The 27,430-nt window shown below is 41.0% G+C and overlaps 1 protein-coding gene across 1 annotated transcript; it reads right to left on the bottom strand.

Annotated features, from left to right (window-relative positions):
• Positions 1-655: 655 nt before the first annotated feature.
• Positions 656-27,430, bottom strand: hibadha (3-hydroxyisobutyrate dehydrogenase a). The gene is made up of 8 exons (XM_059350406.1): positions 27,304-27,430; positions 24,642-24,802; positions 23,652-23,761; positions 23,042-23,163; positions 10,277-10,410; positions 9,120-9,196; positions 3,358-3,514; positions 656-2,179 (listed from the first exon to the last, which is right to left on the bottom strand). The coding sequence occupies exons 1-8, from the start codon at positions 27,371-27,373 to the stop codon at positions 2,021-2,023; spliced, it is 990 nt and encodes a 329-aa protein (XP_059206389.1). The 5' UTR covers positions 27,374-27,430; the 3' UTR covers positions 656-2,020.

Genomic DNA, 27,430 nt, shown 5'->3' with positions numbered 1-27,430 from the left:
CTGCATCTTAACCCAGAAATACTCCTCTTTTATAATCAGATGAAGATAATCTTCAAAGCACACAGCCGAGGCAAGTGTATACTTCCCAAAGAACAATAACAGAGTGAGTCACAAGCCCACTACACAACCCCTGCCACCAACGGCTCGCCGCAGTCTGCTACAACTGTGGCTGCCACTTAGACGACAGCAGCTCCATAAAATGTCGCGAAGAAACATCAGCCCTCAGAAAAAAAGAGCGTAAAATAAAACAAAACCGCATTCGTTTTTTTCCCCTCATTTCATTGTAATGATGGAAATAAGGGCATCATTCTGAGATTAGTGCTGCTATTTCTCCCCGACTGACGTTAAGCGTTATATGAGAGCCTGCTGAAGAGCTTTGGAGAAACAATGGAACAACAGCCCACGGAGGAGCAGGGTGGCTGGATATTAGCAGACTCCAAGTTCATTAGGACTGTTGTAACAGCCTCTGAAATATGGAATTAGATGACCAAGGTGTCCTGTTGGTCACTTTTCCAGTTATTCAAGTCAGGTTTGTTAGTTGGACCGGAGGGGATTCACAGTTTATGACATTGTTTATCTGGAGACCCTGATTCAAATGATGAAAAACTTCACAAATAAAATCTCACAAAAAAGCAGAAACTTCAGGGAGACATAATACACAGAACATCTTTTATTTTAGGCTACAGTGTGACTGAGGATCTGTTTCACAGAGCAAAGACAAACTGTAGACACTATTCATGAATTTTACTACAAAAAGATGACAGTCCATTTAGATTCCTCCTCAATACTACACGACAATATGAAATATACATTATGTACATTTGCTCAGAGCAGGGAGGAAGTGTTCCTCGCTTACACTTTACACAGATGTCGTACAAGTTGAGAGAGACGGAGACAGAGAGAGAGGAGAAATATGTGAGGATAGACTTTCATTAAAGTCAAAACGGGCATGAGAAAGTGCTAAACAATGAGAACAACATTGTAGTGAACAGTATAAAATTCAGTGTTGGTCACAAAATAATACTCCAGTGGCTCGATAAGCAGATGTAGACAGTCAAGAAGAGAGGTAAGTTCAAAGAGGTACTGTAACTCTATCAAAATGGCCCGGCACATCGCACTGCAATGCACACAGTGCAAAAATAACCAGATATATATCACAGTATTTAAATGAGCAGAAGTGGCCGAGTAGTGACGTAAATGCCGAAAATGACGTAACTCTAGTGTATTCACAAGGTACAAAAACGAACTGGATGATTGAAAAATGAAATGTATGTAAGCTGGCAGGATGACTCGGGTAAGTATGTCACTGAACGACACACTTCCTGCAAAAAACAGACAAATGTAACAAAAGGTGAGCTTTGAGCCCACGATGTAGCTACTTTTGGTTTCCTTACATGTAGTATTGTGAAAATGGATTTTTTTTTCTCCAGTAGAAAACCTAAACACTCTCTTGCACTGTCTTGTCAGTTAAATTTCCATCACTATGTGAATCCTTACTGTAGCTTGTGTTTTCTTTTTTTGTCCTCTTCCTTTAACAAGGACAGATCCGAGTCATTTGCTTAATAGGCAACAAGCTCAAACCCGACAAAAGCATACTTAAACTTTTAACGATCATGCAGCTATTACATATCAGCTGGAAAAACCACATATTATTTGCATTGGTACATATAAACCTGCAGCACCTTATCCTACCTCTCATTTTCCACTATGGCCTCTCAGCCCAGACTGGGAAGAGAGTAGCTTTGTCTCTTGATACTGATCTAAGGTCAGTTTTAGCATTTCTTCCATGCAGAGGGAGAGCCGTGAATTGAAAATATGATTCAGCTAATGCTACAAGGGGACATGAGCCGACATACAGTATGTTAATTGGACCACAGATCTGCGCCTGAGGGCAAGGCCTTAGTCTCTCCTGAGCATAGTGGGATAAGGGGCACTGGGGTGTGTGTGTTTATGTGTGTGTGCGTGCATGTGTGTGTGTTTATGTATGGTAACATCACAGTCAGCTGTGCTCCCCCTCCATTCACTGTCCTTCCTCCTCGCGTAGGAATTGGAAGACGGATGAGAAGTCCTTGTTAGCGTAGCCGCGAGAGCACATGACTCGAAAAATCTGGTGGGCGAGGGAACCCAGAGGGATGGGTGTCTTAGTGTTGGTGGCCGTGTTTTGAGCCAAACCAAGATCCTAGCGACAGAGAGAAAGAGTGCCAGAGTGTCAGATAGGTGGACGAACATAATAATCTATTTTTGTTTATTCAAAGGCTTATATATGTGACTGTTCACATCAGAGTTCTTCATTTTGATGTGTGCGACAGGACTGCCCTGGCTTATGTATGCAGAGCACACATTGTATTAACAGACCCAGATGCACTAAATAATACACAGACACAGACTGACCCATACAGAAGAGCTAATGCAGTGACAGTAAAATTAAGTGACACACAATAAGTCACAGATGGGATGGTGAATAGGAGAGCGTGAGTATCACACAAACACAAAAGAACAGTCAAATGTGAGACAAAGCAAGTTACAGGCTTGAGAGACTGACAAAAACAGAGACTAACAGAAAAGAACAAGAGAAAGTGTAGTAGCTGAACCAATTGTTTGATTAGTTCATCTGCAAAAAAAATAATTACTTAAGTAATTTATTGTGGGAAAAATACAAAATACTTACTGTTTTTTTGTGTTTTATTTAATTGTGACAATCTTTAGTTCTTGGATTGCCGATTGTGATGTCTAGGCTCTGGGCACCAGAAATACTCTGAAGTCATTAGCCACTCCTGACTCACTTCCACACCATTGTGTTCCCCCAGAAATACCCTGACTGAATTGGCCAGCAGCACACTGAGATAGCTTACTAGCTGGTTAGCCAGGTAACACAGCACAACTCCTCTATCGCACACTGTGCTATGAATCAATGAACCGGGCAAATAACAGTAAATAACAGTATTATACTACACATCTGGTTCTTAAAGCGCATTTCTAAATGAGCGACCAGAGTTGCTCCGGCAGAGCAGATACTGGGGACATATTGATTTCAGCTGCATTTAAAATACAATTAAGGTTATTGAAAAATGTGATTAATGATTTCAAATGGCTCTTATACTATAGACAATATTTTATCTGAGAATGCTTAACCTTACAGATTAAACTGTGCTCAGCTTTGACTGTTTTCTGAGTGTTTGCCTACCTTCCGTCTAAAAATCAGGAAAATTTGTCGTCAAGAACATTCTGACATGTTATAGACTAAGACACTGAAAGAAACCCCATAATCAATTAAGAAATTAAGATACTAATCAACAATTAACACACACACACACACACACACACACACACAAACACACACACGCGGGGCAGGTTTACCTTGGCCATTAGTGTGGTTCCAAAGCCACCCTGGTAGTTGTTGGCAGAGGGCACTCCCTCCATGACGCCCGGGACCGGATTGTACGAGTCGCTGGACCAGCAACGACCTGAGGACATGTTGAGGATCTTTGCCAGCAGCTTGGGGTCCAAACCCAGTCTGGGAAAAGAAGGTGAACACAGAAGACAGTACCTCTTTCAGTCCTGGTAACAGGGAAATTCATGGCTCCATTATGAATGTAACATGGTCAAATTGTGCAAATAAACCCTGACTGAGACCTGAGTCTTTCTTTTACACAAGCTCTGCTGGAGACTGGTGTAAAGGTTTAGTGTCTGGGTCCATGTCTGAAGGATAATGTCTACTGCCAAAAAGGTGAAAACTGTTCTGGAGGTAGAATAGGAAAGAGGAATAATGCGAGAAGTAGAAAGAAAATGGGACAGGATGGGAGGGATAGGAGCGCAGATTATGGAATTAATTTTAAAAAACAGAGCAAAAAAGGAACATGGAATAAGATGGGTGTGGGGCGCCTGGTGATTGTAGTGACCCCCATTGAACCTTATGCTAGGCTGCGACCATTCCTCAGTGCTAATGGCTGAAGGCTTTGTAATGCTGGCTAATGCAGTATTGATGTTTACCAGCACATCTATCCTTCATCATCCCTCTTTCATGAAAAAAGAAAGTGGAGGAGGAGGAGAAGTGGTTAAGCAGCACAGGGGAGCCATAAACCTCGCTGTCACGTATAGAAGTCCGCTCTTACTTCTGCTGTCCCATTTTTTTTTTGCAACAACCCACTTTCCTATGCAAGAGGACAAATTTCCAGGCTATGATAAGAAGAAGAAGAAGCAAAAAAAAAGACAGACAGAAGCAGGGAGTGAAACAAAGTGCCAACCATTACATCGGAGAGGGTGTAACTGTCGGTCTGTGTAGTGCAGCTTTTGTATATTAACGGTTTAAAGGCCAGTGTAAAGCAGACCACATCAAGCCCTGGCTGCCTCACTTCACTGTTACTTACAGGCCTGTAACTCTATTCTGCTCTCAATATGACTATTAAACCATCATAGGTCCTTAAGGCCAGCAGCCTCCCTCCCTCCCTCCCTCCCTCCACCTGGCTCTCATTCTGCCATTACTACCACAGCTTTTATTAGCTGTCTACTAACTAATTAAGAATGGGAATTGCATTTACACTCTCTCTATGTCTCTCCCTCGTCCCTTATCCTTTGTCTCCTGTGTTTTTTTAACAAACTGTTTTGGAAATGTGGCATAAGTGACGCTGCGTGCGTGCATGTGTAAACATGTGTTTTAGCTTGAAATCTTTCTTCTTCTTTTTTTTTTTTACAGCAGTCTCGCTCATGATGGCTTTTTTAGTTTACGTCTGAAAGCATCCCTCGCCATCCTGCTTCTTTTCTCCTCCGCCTGCTCTCTTCTTCCTCCCCCTCGTCTTCCATGCTGACACCTCCCTGTCTGAGGACTCTGGGGGACATATGTTTGACATCGCACACAAACCCCCTCCCCTCTCCCATCTCTCCGCGCACACACAAGCAGCCAGCCCCTCCCTGCGTTCTGGGTCAGCAGCTGAAAAGGTTACTGGCTGAGCTACAATAAAGCGCGTCCGAGCGCGCAGATCGTTTGTTAGAGCGACCAGAGACGCTGACGGGGAGCTGTTGTCCTCTGTTAACGATAAATCAATGAAGTTCCCCTCCTGCTCCCATCACACACACACATAAGTGCACAACCGCTCGCACACACGGCCGTGGTTATTAGCTGACGCAGTGGTGTTGTTCCTCGCCTGCGGTAATTTGCGTGGAGAAGAGGACATGTCACGCTTTAACAAGATTGACATGGATAAACACACAAAGACACGAACGGTGAAATGGAACGTGTTGCTGTGCGATGCCGCTGCACATTAAAGAAATGTGAGAGTGAGGAGGATGGAGATGGAGATGAAGATGAGAGGGGAGGGTGTTTATGTGCCGGGAAGCTCTAGCAGGTGGAGTTCATTTGCAGCGCTGATATTAACTGTCTGTTTCATTGCGATTAACTTCTCGTCTGATGCCACAGGAGAGGAAGCCCAACCCGTTCCCCCATTTATTATTACATTAAAGAGCTAACGAGCTCATATACATACACAAGCATTTACTATCCTATTTATAGAGGCAACAAGCGCGTTTATCCCCCAACTTTAATCTTCATCAGAACATATGCTCACAATTCCTTTAAGGGGGAGAGACGTGTGTGTGCTCATGTGTGTTGTGGCAAACCTATTTAAGCCTCTCGACACAAAGGGTTGTCTTGTTATACCCTTTGTCCGCCTGTTTTTCTACTCATAAAATGAATAAAGGAAGCAAATATGTGTGTTCCTACTTCACTGCATGTTTGTATGCATGAACGAGTGCAGGTACACACGGCGTGCAAGGTGAACCGTGAGCTGTAAAAGCCTCATATCCCTTCCTGGGCCAGGCAGTCGCCTCTCTCCTCTTTCTTCCTCTCCTTTCATGTTCACGTGCCACCATTAAAATCACTGCTGCCTCTCTCTCTGACACTCTCTTCGGCTTCTCATCCCCCTCTTTCACTGACTGGTTGGCTGCATGCAGAAATTACGGCAAGGCAGAGGAGAAATGAAGGGATTAAAAGAAAAGGAATAAAATGAGGCGGCGCTGCAAATAGGGATGAGGAAGAAAAAGCTGAGAAGAGAAGAGGGGAAGAAAGGATGGCAGGCTGTGTATGTGGGTTGGGGAGTGCGTGTATGTGTGTGTGTTCATAATTGTCATGCGTGGCCATTCCTTGCACTAAGAGAACGTCACGCTCTGTTGGAGACGGCCCGAGCTTCCATCTGAGATCAACAAATTAGCTCCACGAACAGAACAGTGTGAGTGTGTATGTGTGTGTCTGCATGTACAGGTAAGGAGAAACACACACACAGACACACACACACACACACACACACACTTGAAGAAAGGGCAACTCTATCAGGCCCAAGTCCAGCATGATAAAATGTTATTGCCGTTTTCCTGTAAATTGGCTGTGAGTGCTCAGTCTCCTTTGTGTCGGACTGTGTCGTGTGTGTGTGTGTGTGTGTGTGTGTGTGTGTGTGTATGTGGCTATACACATACGCCTAAGAGAGCGTCCTCTCTGCATAAGAAGCTGGGCCGCAATGCAGCATGGGAGATTTACGGGTGTGGGCTCTCTCTAAACGATGACAGTCTTTGTCAAACCTTATAATAAAGCCCCAGAGATTGGCTAGTAAGAAGGGGGGGGCACACACACACACACCATGCATGCATGCACGCACACACAACTAAGACTGAATATGAGTCAGTTTTTATATGTATAAAAATTCACATTCAAAGTGAAGGGATGCACTAGTTAATTCTCTTATCCTTTTTTTCCATACACATACGTTATAATGATGTGCACAGTGAGTAGAAGCTGTTGTAGTTTGGTAGAAAACTGCTGTCTTCAGTGTCTCTGGATGTAAATCTGTGTGTCCAAGTGTGTGTGTGTGTGTGTGTGTGTGTGTGCGCATCAGAGACAGTGTGGCAATGTGTAAATCTGTGTTGCTCCCTTAATGCCTCCATATTTCAGGGGCCTAGTGGGGGGATTTATGTGCGACTGCTCATGCCAATTTTCCTCCTCTGTCTCAGCACAGATAAATCAGGTGCACTAACACAGCTGCACTGTGAGGAGAGCAATTCACGCACATGCACGCGCTCACACACACAAACTGGGTGCGCACACCGTTTAAGTTGCAAAACCCATAAAAACACATAATAGTAGCACGGTGAGCAGAGGAAACAGTCTGTTATTGACAGAGGATATGTATAAATAAATTACATAATAAATTCACACGTCTGAGGTGAAAAGCTAATCTGACAGCTCAGAGAAGTGCTGGAATAGCTGATGTGTAGGCCTAATTTCCTGACCCCAACTTCCAAAAATAGGAGATTTTGACGGGAACCTGCACTATGTTGAGACTACAATGCTTGTTTCACAAGTGTCTAGCCTTTTTGAATCCTTTTATGTGAGCCAGATATTTTAGGTCACATTAGAATGTTTTTGTTTTAAGACTTCATATCCCATCATTCTCAGGCTTTGTGCCATGATGAATGACAGGATTTCTAGGCGGTGTTCAGTGACAAGCCTGTGACAGGATACTTCTGAGAGCTCAATCAGCAGATGTAAATCAGAGTCTGTGGCTCCACCCTCTCATCCATCTCTCTCCTGCAAAGGCGGCTCTGAATCGGGGCTGGGCTGACCCCTTTGCACTTCCATAAACTACACACACACACACACACACACACACACACACACACACACACACACACACACACACACACACACACACACACACACACACACACACACACACACACACACACACACACACACACACACACACACACACACACACGCATTTCCAAACCAGTATTGAAGTAGTAAATTACTGCCACAGTTACAGCCATATCACTGGTATAGTAATTGCTTTGATAGTGACGGCTATATCTAAGGGCTATGTCCAAGCCATATTCATGCATGGCTAAAAGATGGAAGCCTCAAACGTGCCACCTTTAAGTTCATGGTGATTGTATACTACTTATAACCAAATGTCTTCATTTTGTTGACTCAGGAGGAAACGTCTGCTGCTTCACATCCTTCAGTAGATCCAGCGGGGGTTCCTTTTACTCATTGAACAGCTGGTTTTCACATGTAGCTACACCTCACTGGGCCACATCTGCACATGTACATCTGAACATTAAGGGCTTAGTTGGCATAAGTCTAACCACTGTGCCTCACTTATAAAAATCTGTTCTGATATCATTAGGAGGACAAAAATGTCAGCCTGAGCAAAAGACTGCCATAAATTATATATTAATATTACATTCCACTTTCACTCCATTCCTGATCATGTCAACAAACATGAATTCATTTTCAGAATTTTAATATTTTGAATGCCAATTTAAAAGGTTAAAAGGTTTACATTAATGTCACTGTTGTCGTGAACTTACGGGATAAAATTGTCGCCTTCTTAAAACTTATTTTCCACTTTCACTGTGTTAAATTCAGTCAGGATTATCACTACCAAACATTCATGCACTTTCAGAAATGTAAACCTTTGACCGAAAAATGTATCTTTTTCTGTACATAAAGTGCTAGGAGAGATTTCTTTCTCTTTTCACAGACTGGAATATGTGAAGTATCAACAACAACAGTGATGATGATGCATTGCATCAAACACTGCAGTGCTTTGTAATATAGCAGTAATAACCCGAGTGGAAACCAGTAAAAAATAGCATGTATTTGAGCATTCCTATAGCATGTATAGGACAAACATGAGAAATAAAGTACAATTTTGAAGCCCAGGCTCTAAATTGAAAGCCTGATATAACAGAATGCATGATTTAATGCTGTGATGGCCATGAGATGAGAAATTGTGGTTTTAATGGCTTTCAATGCGGACATTTCTGTCTGAGTGACTGTACTTTAAAGATTATTATAGACCTATTATAAGAGCCGAGGCTCAACATTGAAAAATTATGCCATATGCATTAACACAGTCAAAACGATAAAAAATTTAAAAAGTTCAAAATGTCCTTAGTAAGACACAGGGGTTAAGTTATGTACAACTACTTTTAACAGCCCACTCACAGGCTTCTCTGTACTCCTTCACTAACTGTTACAGCTACATTAAGCCTACCCATGTAAATGTAGCTTTTCCCTTCAGGATAACAGGTGAGAAGCAGCTTAGCGCAGCGCTGGCTGACAGTACCTGATGCCAAGGTTCATGGTCTCTGCGGTCCCAATCATCCCGATGGCCAGGAGCATGTTGTTGCAGATCTTAGCTGCCTAGAGAAGATTGACAAGAAGGTAGAAAATGCACTTTTACCTGTTTGTATACTCAGGTTTACAAGACAGCATGCAAATGCATTTAAAGGTATCAGAGATAATTGTGATCACAAAATGATCCAGACTTGTGAATATGCCTTAGCAGTGTCTCCCAAATTAGATCTTCAACTATGACATTTTGCATGAATATTTTTGTATAATTTTTATTTTTTCTACAGAAGTTACAGTTTAATATTCAGATCTCAGTTCAGCAGTCTAACATCCACTTGCTCCCACTATAAACTTTATTTTTACACTTTAAAATGCATCCTGCATGTAGTCAATGTATATATTGACTTCTTGAATATTTTCTCCTTTTTAGCTTGGTTCACAACCTACACAAACACTTAACTTGTATATACATTCTTTTTTATTTTATGTATTTTTGTAGGGTCATTGGAGCCTTTTATATAAATCTATAGGTAAACATATTTTTTTAATACTTAATGAAAATGCTGTAAATGCTTGTCTCCTAACAGCTCTGTTGTCCTTGTTCTTAGCTCTTATGTCTATTTCTGTGTAAGTACATTCAGAACAATGAAAAAAAAACAGTCACATTCCTTATTATTCCACATTATTCTTAAAGTTTAAACTTAAATTATGGCCATATTATCTCATTAGTGTACTGCTTTATGTAAAACATAACTTAAATGTCAAAGACCTATGCAAGTTGAGGTGCATTACCATTAGCTATACAAAATTATGGGTTTAATGGTCTCCCTGAAGACGAAACACTTTGTGTTTTATGTGATTTAGATTAAGTCTGGAGACTAAATCAATTTCATGTTTTCCACTTCCTATCTGATTAGTTCCTCTGGATGGATGATTATAAAAACTTGAGTTGGGTTTTCCTTTCAATGAATGAATCTAATTATGAATGTACATATAACTGATTGTATTTATGCAGTGTGATTAGGTATATACAGTAAGTATTTAAGTTACTTAAATTAATTACATTTTGTGTATGTTCATGGTAGGCATGTGCTCTGTGTATGTGTGTGTGTGTGTGTGTGTGTGTGTGTGTGTGTGTGTGTTTTTTACCTGTCCACTGCCAACTTGTCCACAGTAGACAACATTGGCTCCCATGCAGGTGAACAGCTCCTGTGCAGCCTTGAATTCCTCCTCCACTCCACCTACCATGAAGGTCAGTTTGGCCATGCTGGCAGCCCCGACACCTAAACACAGAACACATGTTCTCACACAGTGTTGAGGTTAACTGAGGTCAATACATACTGTGCCTGGCATTACACACACTCAATACATATTAATCCCCAGTCCCTGAAATAGTGCAACCAAGAATGGGGACCTGCAACACACTGCAACCTTTATACAAGGTTGAATAGTGAGTTAAATTTTACAAGACTAAAAAAGTGTGTCACGGAGCACAAGTATACAGGTGTATCCAACTAATATATATGGATTTCCCAAACAAAAGAACATAATGTATCAACCACTTGAGTGTTCCAACACTACCAACTGTTTCTAAAAGGTCAGCTGTGTTTTTTCTGTGAGTGTGTGTGTGTGTGTGTGTGTGTGTGTGTGTATATGTGTGTGTGTGTGTGTGTGTGTGTGTGTGTGTGTGTTTATGCGTTTTAGACTCAAAGTGGAACAGGCGTGTTAAGTAGTGGTGCACCAGAGGGACAAAGGTATCTTTAAAAGCCGATTGTTGCCATCATCCTCGGCACAACCCTCGTGGGAGCCCTTGCCTTTTGTCCTGTCACCCTTACTCTCTGTTTCTCACACACACACGCACACACACACGCACACACACACACACACACACACACACACACACATAACAGCTGTGCCCGAGGCCAGTCCCCCTCACCCCCTCATGGGGGTATCAGTGACAGGCGTGAGGGGTAATTAACTTTACACTTTATCATGTTCAATTAGGCGTCCCTCCCCATGCCTGATGGCTTAAGGAGCGTGCCATGTTGTGGGAGGCAACTTCACCCCCCCCCATCGCCCAATCCACAGGGTCCTTAATGCAGGAAAAAACCCTTTTCAGAGTGGGTTGGACTCAGCCGGCCTGGGTCTCCTCTGCAATGGCAGTGTCCTTTAAATGCTTGATTGAATAGCACGAAACATTAACACAATGAAATCTTGTCTACAACTACTGTTTATATGAAAACTAAATGTAATGCTAATATCACACACAATATTTAGAAAAGTACTGAAGAAGTCAAAACGCTATATGCATCCAAAATCAAGATGTTTCAGTTCTATGAAGAAAGAGAAGGTGGGAGATAGAGAGAGAGAGAGAGAGAGAGAGAGAGAGAGAGAGAGAGAGTTCAAATGTCTCTTTAGGGTGTCGTCTGGCTCTAATGAAAGGCCTCTTAATAGTGAAAGCCTAATAATGTCAGTGTTAATAATTAAAAGGGAATTACTGGGGACAAAACAGCTGAAACTACATTATCAGACTTCACTGCAGAGGAGAGGAGAGGAGAGGAGACTTACTGTATATTTACATGACCCATAAACATAAATATACATCTCTTTTCCCCTCCCCCTTCTTTAATTGGCTGTTCTGTTGTCAAGTGTATGATGATGCCACTGCACTGTATGTGTGCATGTATGTGTGTATGTGAGTGTCAGTGCTGAGCTGTCAGCAGGTCATTAGGGCCACATAATGAAGCCCGAAGCCCACGCTGCGGCAGCTGCCTATGGACCACGGCAAACACACGCTCAACATAAGGCCGCCAAACACACCAATCATACACACATATGGTTCACAGATCACAGACATGATGGATAAGGCTCCTTTATTGTTTCTTTTATGTTGTCTTTACAAAAACTTTTTTATTTAGAATAAGAAGCAGAATAAGGTTAATTGCCAAGTTGGTTTTTACTTGTTTGGTGCAAACAATGAACTTATTAAAAAGTAAACTAAACATTCAAACATACTGCATTTATACGTCTGACTTTAGTTTAGTTTGACATAATTATGCTTTTTTTTGTGGCCGAATAGATCTGACACTGTTACGCCTGGATTCCACTGGATGCGTAACGACTCGGACAGGGGTCTGTCCGCAACAGCTGCGTATCTACGCAGTCCGTCAACACCCACCGGATCCGTCTTTGTCGGAGCTGTTGCGGACAGCAGAGTCCCGAGGACGCACGAGATCTCGCGAATTCACGCCTAATAAATTGATATAACTGGAAGATAATCAACATCTCCTCGTTAATGACTGGAGACAAATCCAGCGACTCCGTCTTAACGAGCGCTAACGAGGTCGGCCGGCTTGTTAACGAGCCGGCCGACCTCGTTAGTGAACCCGAGGTATTTTATTTTGAAAATATACCGGTGTTTTATTTTGTGTCTGTGCAAGACTTCCTGTCCCGAACGATCTGCTCTGTGCTGAATTTATGCGTAGTGCTCCGTCGTCCGACAAAAATAGAAGCTCTGCGCAAGTGTTGCGAGGGCTGTCGGATGGCCATGCGTTGTCGGACTCATTACGCAGCGGATCTGCAGTCGGTGGAATCTCACACATTGATTATAATGGGTGCGTAACGGCTCCGACGACGGATCTGCAGCCGTTACGCATCCAGTGGAATCGTATTGGGCTATAAATAATGACTATTTTTATCATTGATAAACCTGCTGACTATTTTACAATCAAACGATTAAAAAGAGAGAAAAGCAGGAAATGTACATATTTTAGAGGCTATAAACTGAATTTTTGGCAACTCCTGAATGAAAAATTACTGTCACTGTTATTGGATTATCAAAATACCTTAGTATCAGTCAATTAATTGATAAGTCAATTGACAGAAAAATAGTGTTGCAGCTCTACATTGTATCGTCTGTTTGACCAAATATCTTTAGTTATGTATCTTACATCTATGTAGTACATTATGTACAGAGCTGAATCAGTCATTGAACTTTTCTTGACAATGTGTCAATGTGATTTTGAGAAGAATATAGAAATATTAAGTCAATTAGAGTTTTTTTATAATGACGGATAGTTATGAATTTTCTCTTAGGCACAAACACACTTTACAAGTGTTTTTTCTTTTTTTAAACTAAAGGATTTTTTTTTATTACTTTGAAGCCATTTTGAGTTTGAAAAATCTATATAAATATTAATTATAGAGTCAGAGAAAATTAAACTAAGAAAACTAAAGTTCTTGCATGAGGTCCATTGTATCAGTTCTTATTTCGTACATTTAATTTAAGAGCTTCTGTGTTTCACAAACAAATAAACGCACACACACACACACACACACGCACACACCCACACACACGGAAAGAGCAGTGTGACAACTGTGCTGGTTCATTAGTGGCGATCACTGTTCGCGGACGACTAAAGAGGAGATTATTGATAACACAGTCAACGTGCTGATCAATATATCTCACTAAGGAGAGAAAGAAGGAGAGGGAGGAAAAAGGAGAGCAAGACAAAACAAAGCGAGAGAGAGAGAGAGAGAGAGAGAGAGAGAGAGAGAGAGAGAGAGAGAGAGAGAGATGTAGGGACGACAGCAGAGAAGGAAAACGATCTTTCTCTTCCTACCTCCCAGCATCCCCCCCCGACTCTCCCGCCCTCAAATTAACTAATCACCCATAATAAGCTCTTATGATCTGTAGTGGATTTCTATAGGCAGTGACACCGGGATGATGGAAGATCCTTGTTGGTGGAAGAATAACATCATTAGCATAACAATGTGAGTATGTGTGTGGGTGTGTGTTTTGAGGGTTTCAGCGAGTCTGATCATTGTGCATGAGCAAAAGTGCATTTGTGTTTGTGTGTGGTGTGTATTTCTATGACAGTGTCTACGAAGCGTGTATGCTTCTTCGTCTGTGTGTGTGTGTGTGTGTGTGTGTGTGTGTGTGTGTGTGTGTGTGTGTGTATGAGGGGACATCCCGTTCTCGGACTGGTCCTGTCAGAGACGGATTAAAGAAGAATCCTAATGAGGCTTCCCGAGCGCCGGGCCCGCCGGCTCATCCATCCCAGCGGGAGTGACAGTCCTGGATCGTTAGCACTGCACAACTACACAACGCCCCCTAGGGGGGGAGACAAGGTGTGTGTATGTGTGTGTATGCAAGGGGTGGGGGGGCACCTATGATAGAAGATACAGGGCTCAGAGACGGAGAGGAGGGATGCAAATACTAAGAAGACATCCACAAGAGAAAAAGTTATGTATATGATGCCATAAACAACTTAATATATTTATAATTATTACAGATTGATTAAAAACAGTACAAAATGCCACCTCAGGAAAAAAACAGTAGATTCAGAATAAAGACTGAAGTGCCACTCTAATGTTTAGCAGGCGATCCTTTCTTGGGAAAGAATTCTCTAGGGAAAGAACCACGTCTCTTCTCGGTCACTTTCTCTCATCCAGCTCCAGGGGACATGTTCCGGCTGGCTGAGTAGTGGGTGCCCAGCTCCGCACCCCCAAATCAACCAATGCAAATATTCCCAGAGGTTGCTGAAGCTGGCTGGACTATTAATGAGCTATTCTGTGGCTTTTACTGTGTAGAGTTAAAGGGCTGGTGGCTCCAGCAATATGTTGTATAACGTATGGAAAGGAACCACACAGTGTGTATATCTGTGTCTCTCTGCATGTGTGTTAAAACTGGAACTAGTCACCTTGATGTCACCCACTGGTTTGTGAACTATGAATTTTTTAGGCCTCAAGTTTGGCCTTTTGGTCATCGCCATCTTGGTTGTTGTTTTTTAAACAGATGTGACCATATTTGAAAACTGGTAGCTTGAAAAGAAGGATGCTACGTTAGCTTGGTTAGCAAGTTGTGTCCCTAATTCAAAATGAGCAGCTTTTCTGCATGGGCCGTTGCATGGAGGTGGAATTGTTTCGATCTTTTATACTCCTCAAAGTTCTCCATTTTCTCTGTCCATCCACATCTGCATACTCGCAGAGCACCAACAGGTGAAAACCTGTGACGTGAGAACACCACAAAGATATGTCTGATGGTGTGATGACACTTTAGCCATGTGGACATTTGCCTCCTGTCCATACTCAGAGCAGTAGCACCAGAAATAGTGGAGACAGTGTAACAAATATTTCAGGCAAGACACGACGATAGGACACAAAGGAGAAACCTTTTTGAGGAGGTATTAGTCCATATGTGGCAATGTATTTTGTGACCTCACAGACCAATGGTGTCTACAACGCTGCCTCCGCTTTCGCTTCAAAACATATGTTATTACAACCTCCTCGTCTATTTTCCAATAAATTGGAACATAATTTGCGAAATGAACATCATGCTGTACTAAAGAAGACTTGACACTAGCAATACATGCATTAGAAAAATGCTTACCAGGGTAATAACTGAAGTCAGAAGTAGGGTCTTTTCTCATTGACTTTTATACAATCAGACTTATTTTTGCAACCAGCAGAGTCGTCCCCTGCTGGCCATTAGGAATAAAGCAGGTGTATAGCACATCCACATTGGCTTCACTTTCCAGACCCGGAGGTTGCCGCTTGTTAATCCTTGTGTGGCCCATTCATGTTCGCTTCCATTAAAATACTGACATATATGTTTATAGACATCTTCTTCATATGATCTCCTCTATTAACAACATTCAAGTTAATAAGCAGGCAATCAAGCAGCATTAGGACAGATGCTTGACAGGCATCAACCATGAACATAAGAGAAACTGGTTGTGTGAAGGCAAAGGAAGATCAGAGAAACAACTTTGGTTTGGGCTGTTTGTAGTGAACACTCAATTCATTAGCACTTCTTTCATTACACACAAAAGAATCAACCGAAGCAATTCATGACAGCAGTATAACCTTTTAAACATGGGCTCTTTTTGAAGTGGTGTGTGTATACACAAAGTAAGTGAGAATGTGTGTGTACATGTGCATGCAGTATCAGCGTGTGGGTTCCTGTGTGTACCAGGGACAGGTGCAGATCCCAGAGCTGGCCGCCAATGAGACGTCAGTTGGAGCTTCTGAGGCCGTGTCTCGGAGTTACGAGCCGCATGTAAACCAGTAGGCGCTTTTTATTGGTGGTGGGTTTAAATTAAACTACATTTGTGAATATGAGGCTACGCAAACAACACACTCAGTTGCAGACACACATACACACACAAAAGGGGATGTGCCCAGAGTTTGGTAATGAATGACGCATTTGACAAGGAGCCACAACCCTGATTTTTTTCCCCCCGGAGAGCATGAAAAAAAGCACTTAGAGCAAAAACAACACCTATAATATCATTAGAGCTCTTCATTCAACACCTCATTTCCTAAATGAAAATGAAACTGTTCTTACTCTGAGAACACCAGGAAATATTTAGGGATATGCCTGATTTCATGACACACCTTCAAGTCCAAATGGTGTAAACTAACTCTAGCTTTGGCAATATACTTAATTGTCTGCTACCAAGTTTTTAACTATATGCACATGTAAAGTTTTGGCTCAGCTGACAGTCATCTATAATTCAGACTGAGAAGAGCCTTCACACTTAATAGTCCAACAGCCTTGAGTTAATGGGAGTTGACTACTTGCAGTGTAAGCCAGTGGGGGTAGGATGTTTACAGGCCAACAACACAGCCTCATGTGGCCCACCATTATAATTACACCCCAGGGCAGATCTTTTTCTCAAACAAATTAAAAACCCTAAACAGACCCTGTAAAAAGCATAACGGATATCAAGTAAAATACGTGAAATGGTATGTACGAGTTAACCAAAATCGCTCACACACATAAAAAAAAACAAAAAAACAACCCAGCACTTTCAGTAGTTTATCTGCCAACTTTGCTAATGCTTCTCTGTTATGTTAAAAACAGGCTCTTTATCGACTCCGGTTAACGAGCGCAGAGCCATGAGAACTGACTCCTGCACACAAACACTCCATGAGAACCTTGAGTGCAGAAGTTTGGGTTTTGTGGGTGAAAAAAAAAAAGGGAAGAGTTAATTCAGTTTAGACTGTCAACATAGTTTCTTGAATATAAATGTTTGTACAGCCTAAAGGGTTTAGCTTGCAATGGCTGTCCATTGACCACCAGGCCATCATCATCATCATCATCATCATCATTATCATCAGTAACTGCTCTGTTCCACAGGGGAGAAGCTGGTCAATGGTTGGTGACACAGGATGGAAGAAGCAGGAAAGGTCCACAATCAATCCTTCCTCTGGCCCAATGAGACTCATCGAGGAAGAAGCAAGTTAATAATGATCCTCAATTAGGCTGCTAGCAGGCAGGGACACAGGCAAACACATAAACATTCACACACTCACATGGCAGAGCTGCAGAAACTCCTTCATACAGACAGAATGCTAATTTGCCTTTAAGTGAGTGACATGCTGTGTGACGTTGGGGCTACATTTGACAGATACGTCTGCACACACACACAGCAGATGACATACGGGCCGAGATGTGAGAGCCAGTCCCCAGCTGCTGTGGGTCTACCCCCATCTGGAGCATAGGCTAGAGTCCCCCCTTCACCACCCCTCCATCATCACCATCCCTGGTCACTTTAGCGCCCTCCCACTGGCCCCCACCATTCCCCCTATGTCACCAGAACCCGTCAGTGAGAGGCTTGTTATGCTAATCTAATCTTTGGACCACTGATGCTCTCTAGTGCTGGTAAGCCATCAACTTGACAGACTGCGACAGCACCACCCCCTGCCCATCCAGCCTGATTCCTTAACTCAGTGTCAGAGAATCATCACTAACCTGCACTAAACTGCCTTCAGGGTCTGAATGCTCTTCTGCTGCTTCCTCTCACCAGACGTACCAGTGGCGGTTAAGACAAGTTAGACTGGTCTGCATTAGCTACTAAGTTCACTTTGTATAGTTTCAGTGTGAATTCTCAGTATCAACATTAGGCACTTTATAATGACATCAAAAAATTCCCATAATGAAACTAAAAAGTTCTGCAAAGCATGGACACTACTCTTTGCGGAAAATAAAATAAAAAAAGAGAGACCAAAATAATCCCCTTTGGTTCTGTTAATCTAAAAATACTCTGCTTGTCATGATAATGAATGTCTGATGTTGTTCTTACACGAAATGTTCAAATACCTTGTAGATAAACTTTTAAATAACATCTGCTCCTCTCTTTGAAATATTCAGAATCTATGAATATGTAGATATGATTGAATTTCAGAATAATGTTAGGCAATTAATTGAATTCAAACCAACCAACCAGAGTGTCAGAAACACCTGGCCTGTGGGCTTCACACACACACCCGACACCCTACCATCCATGTAACATATGTGAACAATGATAAGGAAACAACTTAGTAAAAAGCCACAGTTGTGTATGGTAAATAACATAGAAGATAAGGCACATTTAGAAGAAAAGGAAAAAATGCATCCTAAATCACATTCACAATATTGACCAAAAAAACATTTTAGATGAGCACAAATAAACCCTCAACTCCTTAAGGAGATCAATGTGGAAACAACTGGGACACTGTATGAAACGAATGTAAAAAAATGAATGCACATAATTCTTTCGAACAGAAAAGTTTATCAGGTTGTTAGGGGTAGGGGAAGGGTTCTGATTAGACCAAAAAAAGTTTGAGCCATAACAGCAGAAGAACTGTGAAGCTGAAATGCATGTTTGATAAGGTAAGTTTTAGCATTTGGCTAAAATACAACCGAAACTACATCAATTCCTAAAAAACATAAGTATTTTTGTTCGACGTAAGCCCTGCTCAGCCCTACCTGCTGATGGGCAGGTGGGTTTTAAGTTAAATACATTTTCTTTATACAATTTTCAATTGAATATATGTCACAGGATTAGCTGACTGTTGTATTCGGTTTTATTTGTGTTTTACACAGTGTCTTTTGGGGAATTTTGGCCATACATCCTTCTGAACAGCGAAGCTCAAAAATCTAAGTGAACTAACAGTGAGAAGGTAAAGGAATGGGACTTTAAGAATCAGATCATGCTTCATTTAAGAAATAGTAGTTTTTCAGACTGTGTGATATGATTGAAAGCTCTAGAAAAAGATTATTTAAAAAATATAGTTTCCAAGGTGAACCTTTTAATGTTTGAATGTTGAACTAAACAGCTTCGGACAAACTAATACGTTCTCTGAATTTATGTCTGGCCTGACAACATGTGAAGTGTAAGCCTTAGTCAAACTTAATCTTTGTAGAAGAAGCCCAAGGGCTTGCGTGCCTGGAGGGAGAAATAGATTCTATATCAGTCAGCAAAGACGTGGATTGGCAGCGTTGAGTGACGAACACACTGGTGCCAGCGTTGGTTTGAACAAGCTCCTACAGGCTGGAGGATGACGTTCAAACTGTCGGCAAATGACACACTGCAACACTCAGGGTTCAGTTGATGTGGTATGGATATGATTAGAGTGGTGTTGAGACTGCCTAAAGAGGTAGTTAGCTCAGGATTATAAGACCTCGCAAACAAGCAACATTAGCTCGAATGCCCGTGGTCTCACAACAGCTAGGCTCCTTCTTGTTTTCATTTGCAGCGATAACTGACTTTCCCAGCGCTGGGAAAAACACAATGAAAGGTTTTTTAGGGCCTTTTTAAAGCCATCGTCCGTTAGCAATGTGGCAGCCCACCATGGGCACACAGACACAAACACAGGCATTCTGGGTAATTACTGCTAACGACGCCGCCGCTTGTTAGCCAGACCTCCTATTTTTGCCGTCGCTGTGCCAACACCCTGGGCCTGTGACATCAGAGCTTGTTTTGTTGTGGGTCAACTTTGCATGCGGACGCTTTTAATGACACCAGACAGTGGTGGAAGTGTGTGTGTGCAAGCAAATGTTAGCATGCCTGACGAACCAGTGTCTAAGTTAATATACATGCGTCTATGCAGGAAAGTGTTTGCACAGAGATACAACTCTGTATGTGTGTGTGTGTGTGTGTGTATTTGTGTGTCAGGACACAGCTGGGTCGTGCAGGACTGAAGCCACGACACTGGTCAATGTGCAAGAATGAAAGCCAGCAAGATGCCCATGAGAAGAAAGCGAAAGTTGTTTTTTTTGATTGCTCTTTTTAAAATGGTTATGACTCTGCTATTCAGATCCCACGGTTGGCTGCCAAACCTCTGGTGACGCACACAAAATACACACACACACACACTTCTCTGTGTAAAATACACCACCTAACACACCACACATGCACGAAAGGATACATTTTATCTGAAAAGAAAAATGCAAAACAAAAACAAATGCAGGAACCACAAAAGAGCAGGCTGTGTCTGCAAAAGTTTAAGAGTCACAGATCACAGCATGTCTGTCGTGAGTGTGTATTGTTATCCTCACTGAACACAATACAATCTACTGGACAATGGCTTTAATCAAGTCAATTCAATAAAGAGTGTGGAATAATAGATGATAATAGTAAACTACAACTACTATTTGGAGAACTGCGGATGATGCCTGTATCATGTTGTCAATGTTATTGTTTTGCGTCTGATAAAGTATAACAATTTATTAATAATAAAAAATTAAGCACAAAATTGCTGAACCAAAATTAACATTTATTAAACACTATTTTCCTATTAATTTACCCCTGTCTGCATTGCCTTTGTTACTTAAGTAGATACACATTCTGTTTGCACTGCAACTATTTAAATAAAAAAAACTAAAAAATACAACAATAAACTTTGTAAACCAAATATGAATGAAAAATAAATAGTTTTAGTGCATTAAACAACAGCATTTACAAGCTGTAAGTAACAGCTCCATGTTTCTGCGAGAGACCGAATATTTATAAAATTAAATTATATAAATGTTAGTGAAGTGACATTCTCTGCTGTTGGCTCAGTGATATACTAATAAATAATCCACAGCATGAGCATAGACACCCGATTATTCCAATTATCTCATAAATGGGATAAATCAGCAACATCAATGAATTGGCCAATCGATCTACTATATTAAAGTATTTTCTGTTTACCCTTGTGTTAGACTGCGTTTCATTTTTGGACATACAGTATTGATACGAAAACTACTAAGAGTACTAGTGGTTACAGAGCTGAGCCTCTGTCATCCATCGTCTTGCACACACACACAAACCTCACGAGGATGACAATGCCCTATTTGGGTAGGGTGCCATCTCCTGGTTGGAACAGAGCATGTAACCTCAGATCCCACCCAGAGATGTGGAAAGTGGGCAGGGAATGAGGGGATACAGCTCTTTGCTGTTTCCCATGAAGTTGCCACATGTTGAAAACCCTCTTTTCTAACTTGTATGTCCTCCATATGTCTCCACAGATTTAGCCTGGTTTATCAGGGTCACACCATCAATACCAAATACCACTGCCTATACCTCACACGTTCCCAAAGCTGTAAATGACATCTTTCAATTACTTCTTTTGTCAGACCAACAGTCATTTTCCATTTATAAGAATATAAAACACAAGTTATTTCATTGAATTCATCTCTATGAATACTTTTTGGTAATTTGCTTAATTTTATTGCACTCTGGGAGCATCCGTACCCTGGGGAGGTAAGGAAGTCTAAGAGTCTGTAATGTAATGAGTAATGTCTGTAATGACTAATGTCTGTACAAAGTCAGTATATTTGCAAGTGTCAAATACTAAAATTGATGATCATATTATAATAGAAATTGTCTGCAATTGTGCACTAAACTAGCTGTATGCACTTATGGATATGGCTTATGGACGTCTCGAGGTGACACTGGGTGGGTGGTGTGCATGTGGCATGTTTGCATGTGTGTGTGAAAGAAGAGTGTCTGCAGAGCTGGTTGCAGAGGCCAGAGGTAGCAGGTAAATCATTGGTCATCTCAGGCTAGTAAAAGAGGCTTAGTTAAGTGACAGGAGAGGAAGAACCTTCACAGAGGACTGCACACACAAACTGTGCACTGTCTATAGTATGTAAACAGCGAGTGTGTTAAAGGAGAGTAACAGGCTTAAGGCTCTGATCTCGCTGACTGCCGTCGGTCTGTTCTGCAGACGCCAGCTGGTAAACATGCCAGTGTGGGCCAAGTCTGTGTTTGTATGGGTGAGGCCGGAAGCTGCAGTGAGTATTGTGCAAAATCTAAAGATTGTGCAATAAAAAATCAAATAGAGTATGATCAGATGTGCAGGAGTGTGTAGCATGCCATGACTGCATACCTGAAATCATTTTTTTTTTTTGTGTGTGTGTGAGAGAGAGACGGACAGTTTTACTGCGATGTGTCTCCTTCATGTCTTATCTCCCTCCTCTCCTCTCCTGCACTCCATGTGAGGGCAGATTCTCTCCTCTTTATGACTCTTTATCTGACATGAAAGGCACTAACATGGGATACCCGCCATTACGGCTCCATCAACATGAAAAGCTCTGACACGGGATTCTCTGCCGCGGCTCAGCCCATTAAGGACGACTGGTGATCCTGTGCTCTGTCAAGGAGCCGTCACAAGCAGACAGCACCAACATAATGAGGACTTAAAACCTTAACCTTGCCTTTAAGACCCTTGGTCAAAAGAAGCAATAAAACCTCAAGAGGGCACCTACTGGCTGGCCTGCTCTGTAATTACAACCCATGTCCTAGCACTAACCCAAAAGGTCCAATAGTTTAGATATACAAAAGAGTGTAAGATGGCTCAGAAGAAAGGCTGAGAGGTCACAGGCCTAACACTATGATTGGTATTCTCAAATAGACAAACTAGAAGACTGATTCTGCTTTTGCGCCAACTCTAATTTGCTTTAGATAATGCCAGACCAGTGTACATGGTCATAAAGAGAGAAATAAAGCCTGTGTGTGAAAAACAGCAAATTACAAAGACCGAGCTGCACAGAATAGCAACATCAGATATGCAGAAATTGATTTGGCAGATGTGAACTGCTTGGAGCTTAAGACAGCAAATCAAATAGGTGCATTTGCTGAATAATTCTTGACACATTACCTCCTGACACTGGAGCATCCATGAACACTGCGCCCATCTTCTCTGCAGCAACTGCCATCTCTTTTGAGACAGCAGGGTCAATGGTGGAGGAGTCAATCAACAGTGTTCCCTTCTTCACCTTCCTAAAGAGGGCAACACAGACAGCATCCACACCTCATGTACAGTGCATAAAGTAAGTTCCCTCTGGCCTAGTTCTTCTGTTTGTGCAATTAATGTAATAAGATAAGAAAAATAATGTGGGAAGAGGTAAAATATAATGGAAGATACTCTATCAATACAATTAATTATGGGGTATGTATAAGCTCCTTTTTATTAATTATCTTGAACATATGGAATTGGAAAGCATCATGATGAGTGGTGTGAATTTCAAGATGATTAAAATTAAATAAATTGAAACAGTGTGTTTTTGTTTTAGTGTAACTTTTATTTGTCTTGTATATAATTGTATATTGATAAAGGTATGCATTGTTTGTTCTTCTAATAAAGTGAAAAAAACAACAGTTTTTTTCAACTGTAACAGTGCCGTTTCTTTCTCCTAGTTTTAAAAGCAGTATAGTTTGGGGTTGCATGAATGTTACAAACAGAGCCTGTGACAGTAAAGTTTGCTTACTTGAGGATGCCATTTGGGCCTGTGTAGACTTCAATGACGTTTGGACTGGAGGGCAGCATTGTGAGGATGCGGTCTGCTTTCTCTGCCACCTCTGCTGGAGAGTCTACTACCTGAAGATTGGAGTCATCATTGTCCAATATTATCAAGTCATCAACACAAATAAAATATCTTCTTGAATAAGGCTGTACCGAATATTTTGACACTTTATTCATAGTTGGCATAAAAATTCCAGATCCATATTTATTCATTCTGTTTAAAGCTGGTATTTCTGCACAGTTGCAGATAAAAATTTGGCTACACTAATATAATAAGTAATACACTATTTAATAAATAAAATTTTAATGGTGGCTGCACAGAATTGTTTCATTCTGTCAAGTCCAAAAGTTAAAATGTATTGGAAAAAGATAGATGTAATAATTTCCAAACTTCAAAACATGTTTTAATCTAATGAAATATTCTGCTTCAATCCCTTTTTTCAGAAAACTGTTTACTCTCCTTTTTGCCGCACATGCAGCTATATTAAAGTGGGAGTCTAGCAGCAATCCAACAACAACATAAGCAACACTAATATAACCACAATAACAACTGGATTAGCCTGCTGCCTACATGTTTTCATTTTGACAATCTGATGAGTTATAGCCTATGAAAAATGTTATTTTAATAAACAATACTAATCTGATAAATGACTATTCAAATTGTGGATTTTTTTGGAAGTTCTTTTTAAGGAAAATGGCATCATAAAATATGACGACAGACATCTGAGGCTTTATTCGAAAACCTCAATAGGAGCTTTGGATTTAAATATTGACATTCAGTATAGCCCGAATCACGAACAAATGGGATGTATTGTAGCTATTATTTGTGACAACCTGTTGGCTAAGAAGCACGTTTAGTAGCTGTGAGCTTGAGTGTCAAGTTTTATATGTTATATATTTGTTCGTTTTTTTTTATAAAATGTCCATACATGATGTGTTACTGACTGCATGTTACCTGGGCGCCGATGTCCTGCAGCTCCTTGCAAGACTCAGGGAAGACATCAGTGGCAATAACAGGATAACCGTTTTTTAACAGGTTTCTGGCCATGGGACTGCCCATGTTTCCAAGACCAACAAACCCCACTGGTGTTTTTGAAGCCATTGATCGTGATGAAACTGAGGGAGAAAAAAAACATAAAGGCCATTAGAGGTGTGGGAAACAAATGTGAGACATTGTTTTTAGTAGTAATAGTGCAGTTTATTATTAAATATTTACATAAAATGAAGGCAAGACTACTTTCCACCTTGAGAAGTAATATGAACAACTGGCTATGACTAATGACTGTCATGTCAAATGGTAGTGAAAAAGGTACTGAAAAAAACTGCTATCCTTCTATTTTCCAGTAGGAAATGCTTTAATTAGAATCAATTACAACAGAGCAAATCCTTCTGCTGTAAGTTACGACCAGCTTTTGGGCAGTCTGGCCAAGCTATTAAACACTGCTGGCTCAACCAAGGTCCCGCCAGGTTAACAGATACTAAACACAGTGGAAACTCTGGCGGTGAACCAACGAGACTACAACAACAGGATTAGGCCTGGATAGTGAAGCACAAACAGAAAGCCTTAAAGCACCTTAAATTCAACCAACCCTTCCACATAATACTGGGATGATACTTTTCACGGCTCAGAGGATACAGTATTCTGTAACCTATAACAACCAACAAAAATATACTCTGTTCAGTTGCTGCTGACTTTGCATGGAATTTTTTTTATACTTCCGAACAACATCTAGTAAGATGAGTATTTCTATATTATTATAATCTATCTATCTATCTATCTATCTATCTATCTATCTATCTAATAAAAACAACCATTGAAGAGACAGACACACAGTGCTGGTGCTCTGTATGTCTTGCCACATTGCAGTCTGTAGTTTGTCATAACAGCCCTTTACCTAAACTGAGTTTCCAACCCTGATTCTAAAAGAGTTGGGATGCCGTGTAAAACACATATAAAATGTAAAATAGGATGCATCAATTTCAGAATAATTATACATATTTACAAAAAACAAACGTTTCCCAGCTTGAGCATTAGTTATCTTGTATTTGTACGGTATTCCAAGTGGATGTAGGTTGTAAATGATTTGAAATCATTAAATTCTGTTTCATTCATGTTTTTCACAAGGTCCCATCTTTTTTGGTATCAGGGTTGTAAGAAAGGAATGATTTCACCCTTACAAAAAAAACGTTTGACAATTACATTACTACTGAAATGTTTCAGAAAGTCAGAAGGGTATGGCACCTAATTGCACATTGTGAATGAACATTTAGCTAGTGCTGTCTTCGCTTAATGGACCAAGCACTTTCAATTTGCCAATTCACCAGTGCGGCCGGAAACTTGTGGTTCATCATTTTGCTCAAGGACACTTCAACATGTCGGAAGGAAGAGCCAGGATTCGGACCACCAAACACTACTTTGTGATTAAGAGACAACCTTCTCTGCCTCCTGAGCCACCACTGCCACTTTTATCATTTTCTAATGATGAAAATATTTATGTATAATTTCAGCACTAAATTTAATCTTAGCATGTCATATTAGCATGTAACATTAATTGTATTTAATCCCACATGTTAAAGTATAAGGCTACTGGCATTAGGTAAACAGCTAATTTGTATGTTTCTGTTCTAAAGTCATTATTGAGTCCATTACAGCGTACTTGGCTACTAGTTCATCTATTTATTTGCTATCTTTAAAAAATATATTCATTTATTTTCTTTAACGTAATAATAATATGGCTGAAAATGATTGCACAAGTATGTTAACCCATTTAAAGTATTTGCTGGCATGTTGAACTTCACAATGGACTTTGTAACTGGTCATACAGGACAGGGGACAGACCATTTCTGTTTTGTAAAGGGGAAAAGGGAAAACACTGTATGTGGACCTTTGGAGGATGTTCCTTCATAGAAACGATTCCTGAAGCCAAATTGAAGCACTGCAATGCAATGTCAAGATACAGTAAAGAAAAATATATCAATGCTTTACAGCACAGCTGACTATTTCAACACCAGGGTTACATGAAGTGGAAAAAGACCAGTATAACTATTATACCATGTCGGTGGTCCCTACATTTCTAGTGGATGCTTTACTTGGACTATTCAGTCAATATTCACTGTTGCTCATTCATTAAACATAGTTGTGTTGCAGTGTAGGAGGGGCAGGGGGAGTGTACAGAGTAGGTGTTGTGGCAGTGTTGCAATCAAAGGCTAATCCATGAATGTGTTTAATGTGTGAACAAATTGTTATATTAGAAAAGAATAGCAACACCTAAAGCAGGCTAACATAATCACAACTTTACTTTTTACATCTATCTGGAAGTCTATAAAGAGGTCAGTTAGAATTAGCTGTTCCTGGCCATTGCTTCACATTTCATTGTGCTTCAGTCCATTAAACACATTGTCCTAATATACTGCATGACACCATACAGTGGGTGTCCACATCAGGGACATTGTGTCCAGACTGCCGCACTTAACTAGTACAAGCAGTAAGTATTCATACTTTCTTCAGATGGCTAACAAGCTAGCTAACATGCTGGAACATGTTCCGCCTGTGTTTTCCTCTCAACACACGGAAAGAAACGGCACAAGGAAACTGACAACATAAGCGAATACATTACCGTAAGCAAAGCCGACATGCTTATTCCACCTTAATAATACATTTCGCGACCCTCTAAACAACGCAGCCATGCTTCTTTCCCCTTGACCTCGGAGTACGGTGACAGCTGTCAACCCAGGAAAGCCCGA

This window comes from Centropristis striata, chromosome 14 (genome assembly GCF_030273125.1).
Source record: "Centropristis striata isolate RG_2023a ecotype Rhode Island chromosome 14, C.striata_1.0, whole genome shotgun sequence".
NCBI classification, from domain to species: domain Eukaryota; kingdom Metazoa; phylum Chordata; class Actinopteri; order Perciformes; family Serranidae; genus Centropristis; species Centropristis striata.
This window is presented reverse-complemented; position numbering and strand designations above follow the sequence as displayed.

Coding starts and splice junctions, on each gene's coding strand:
- hibadha (XM_059350406.1), bottom strand. CDS start 27,373: ATGGCTGCGTTGTTTAGAGGGTCGCGAAATGTATTATTAAGGTGGAAT. Junction 9,197..10,276: donor GACAAGTTGGCAGTGGACAG/GTAAAAAACACA, acceptor AATCTTCTCTAG/GCAGCTAAGATCTGCAACAA. Junction 2,180..3,357: donor GAACCACACTAATGGCCAAG/GTAAACCTGCCC, acceptor CTCTGTCGCTAG/GATCTTGGTTTGGCTCAAAA.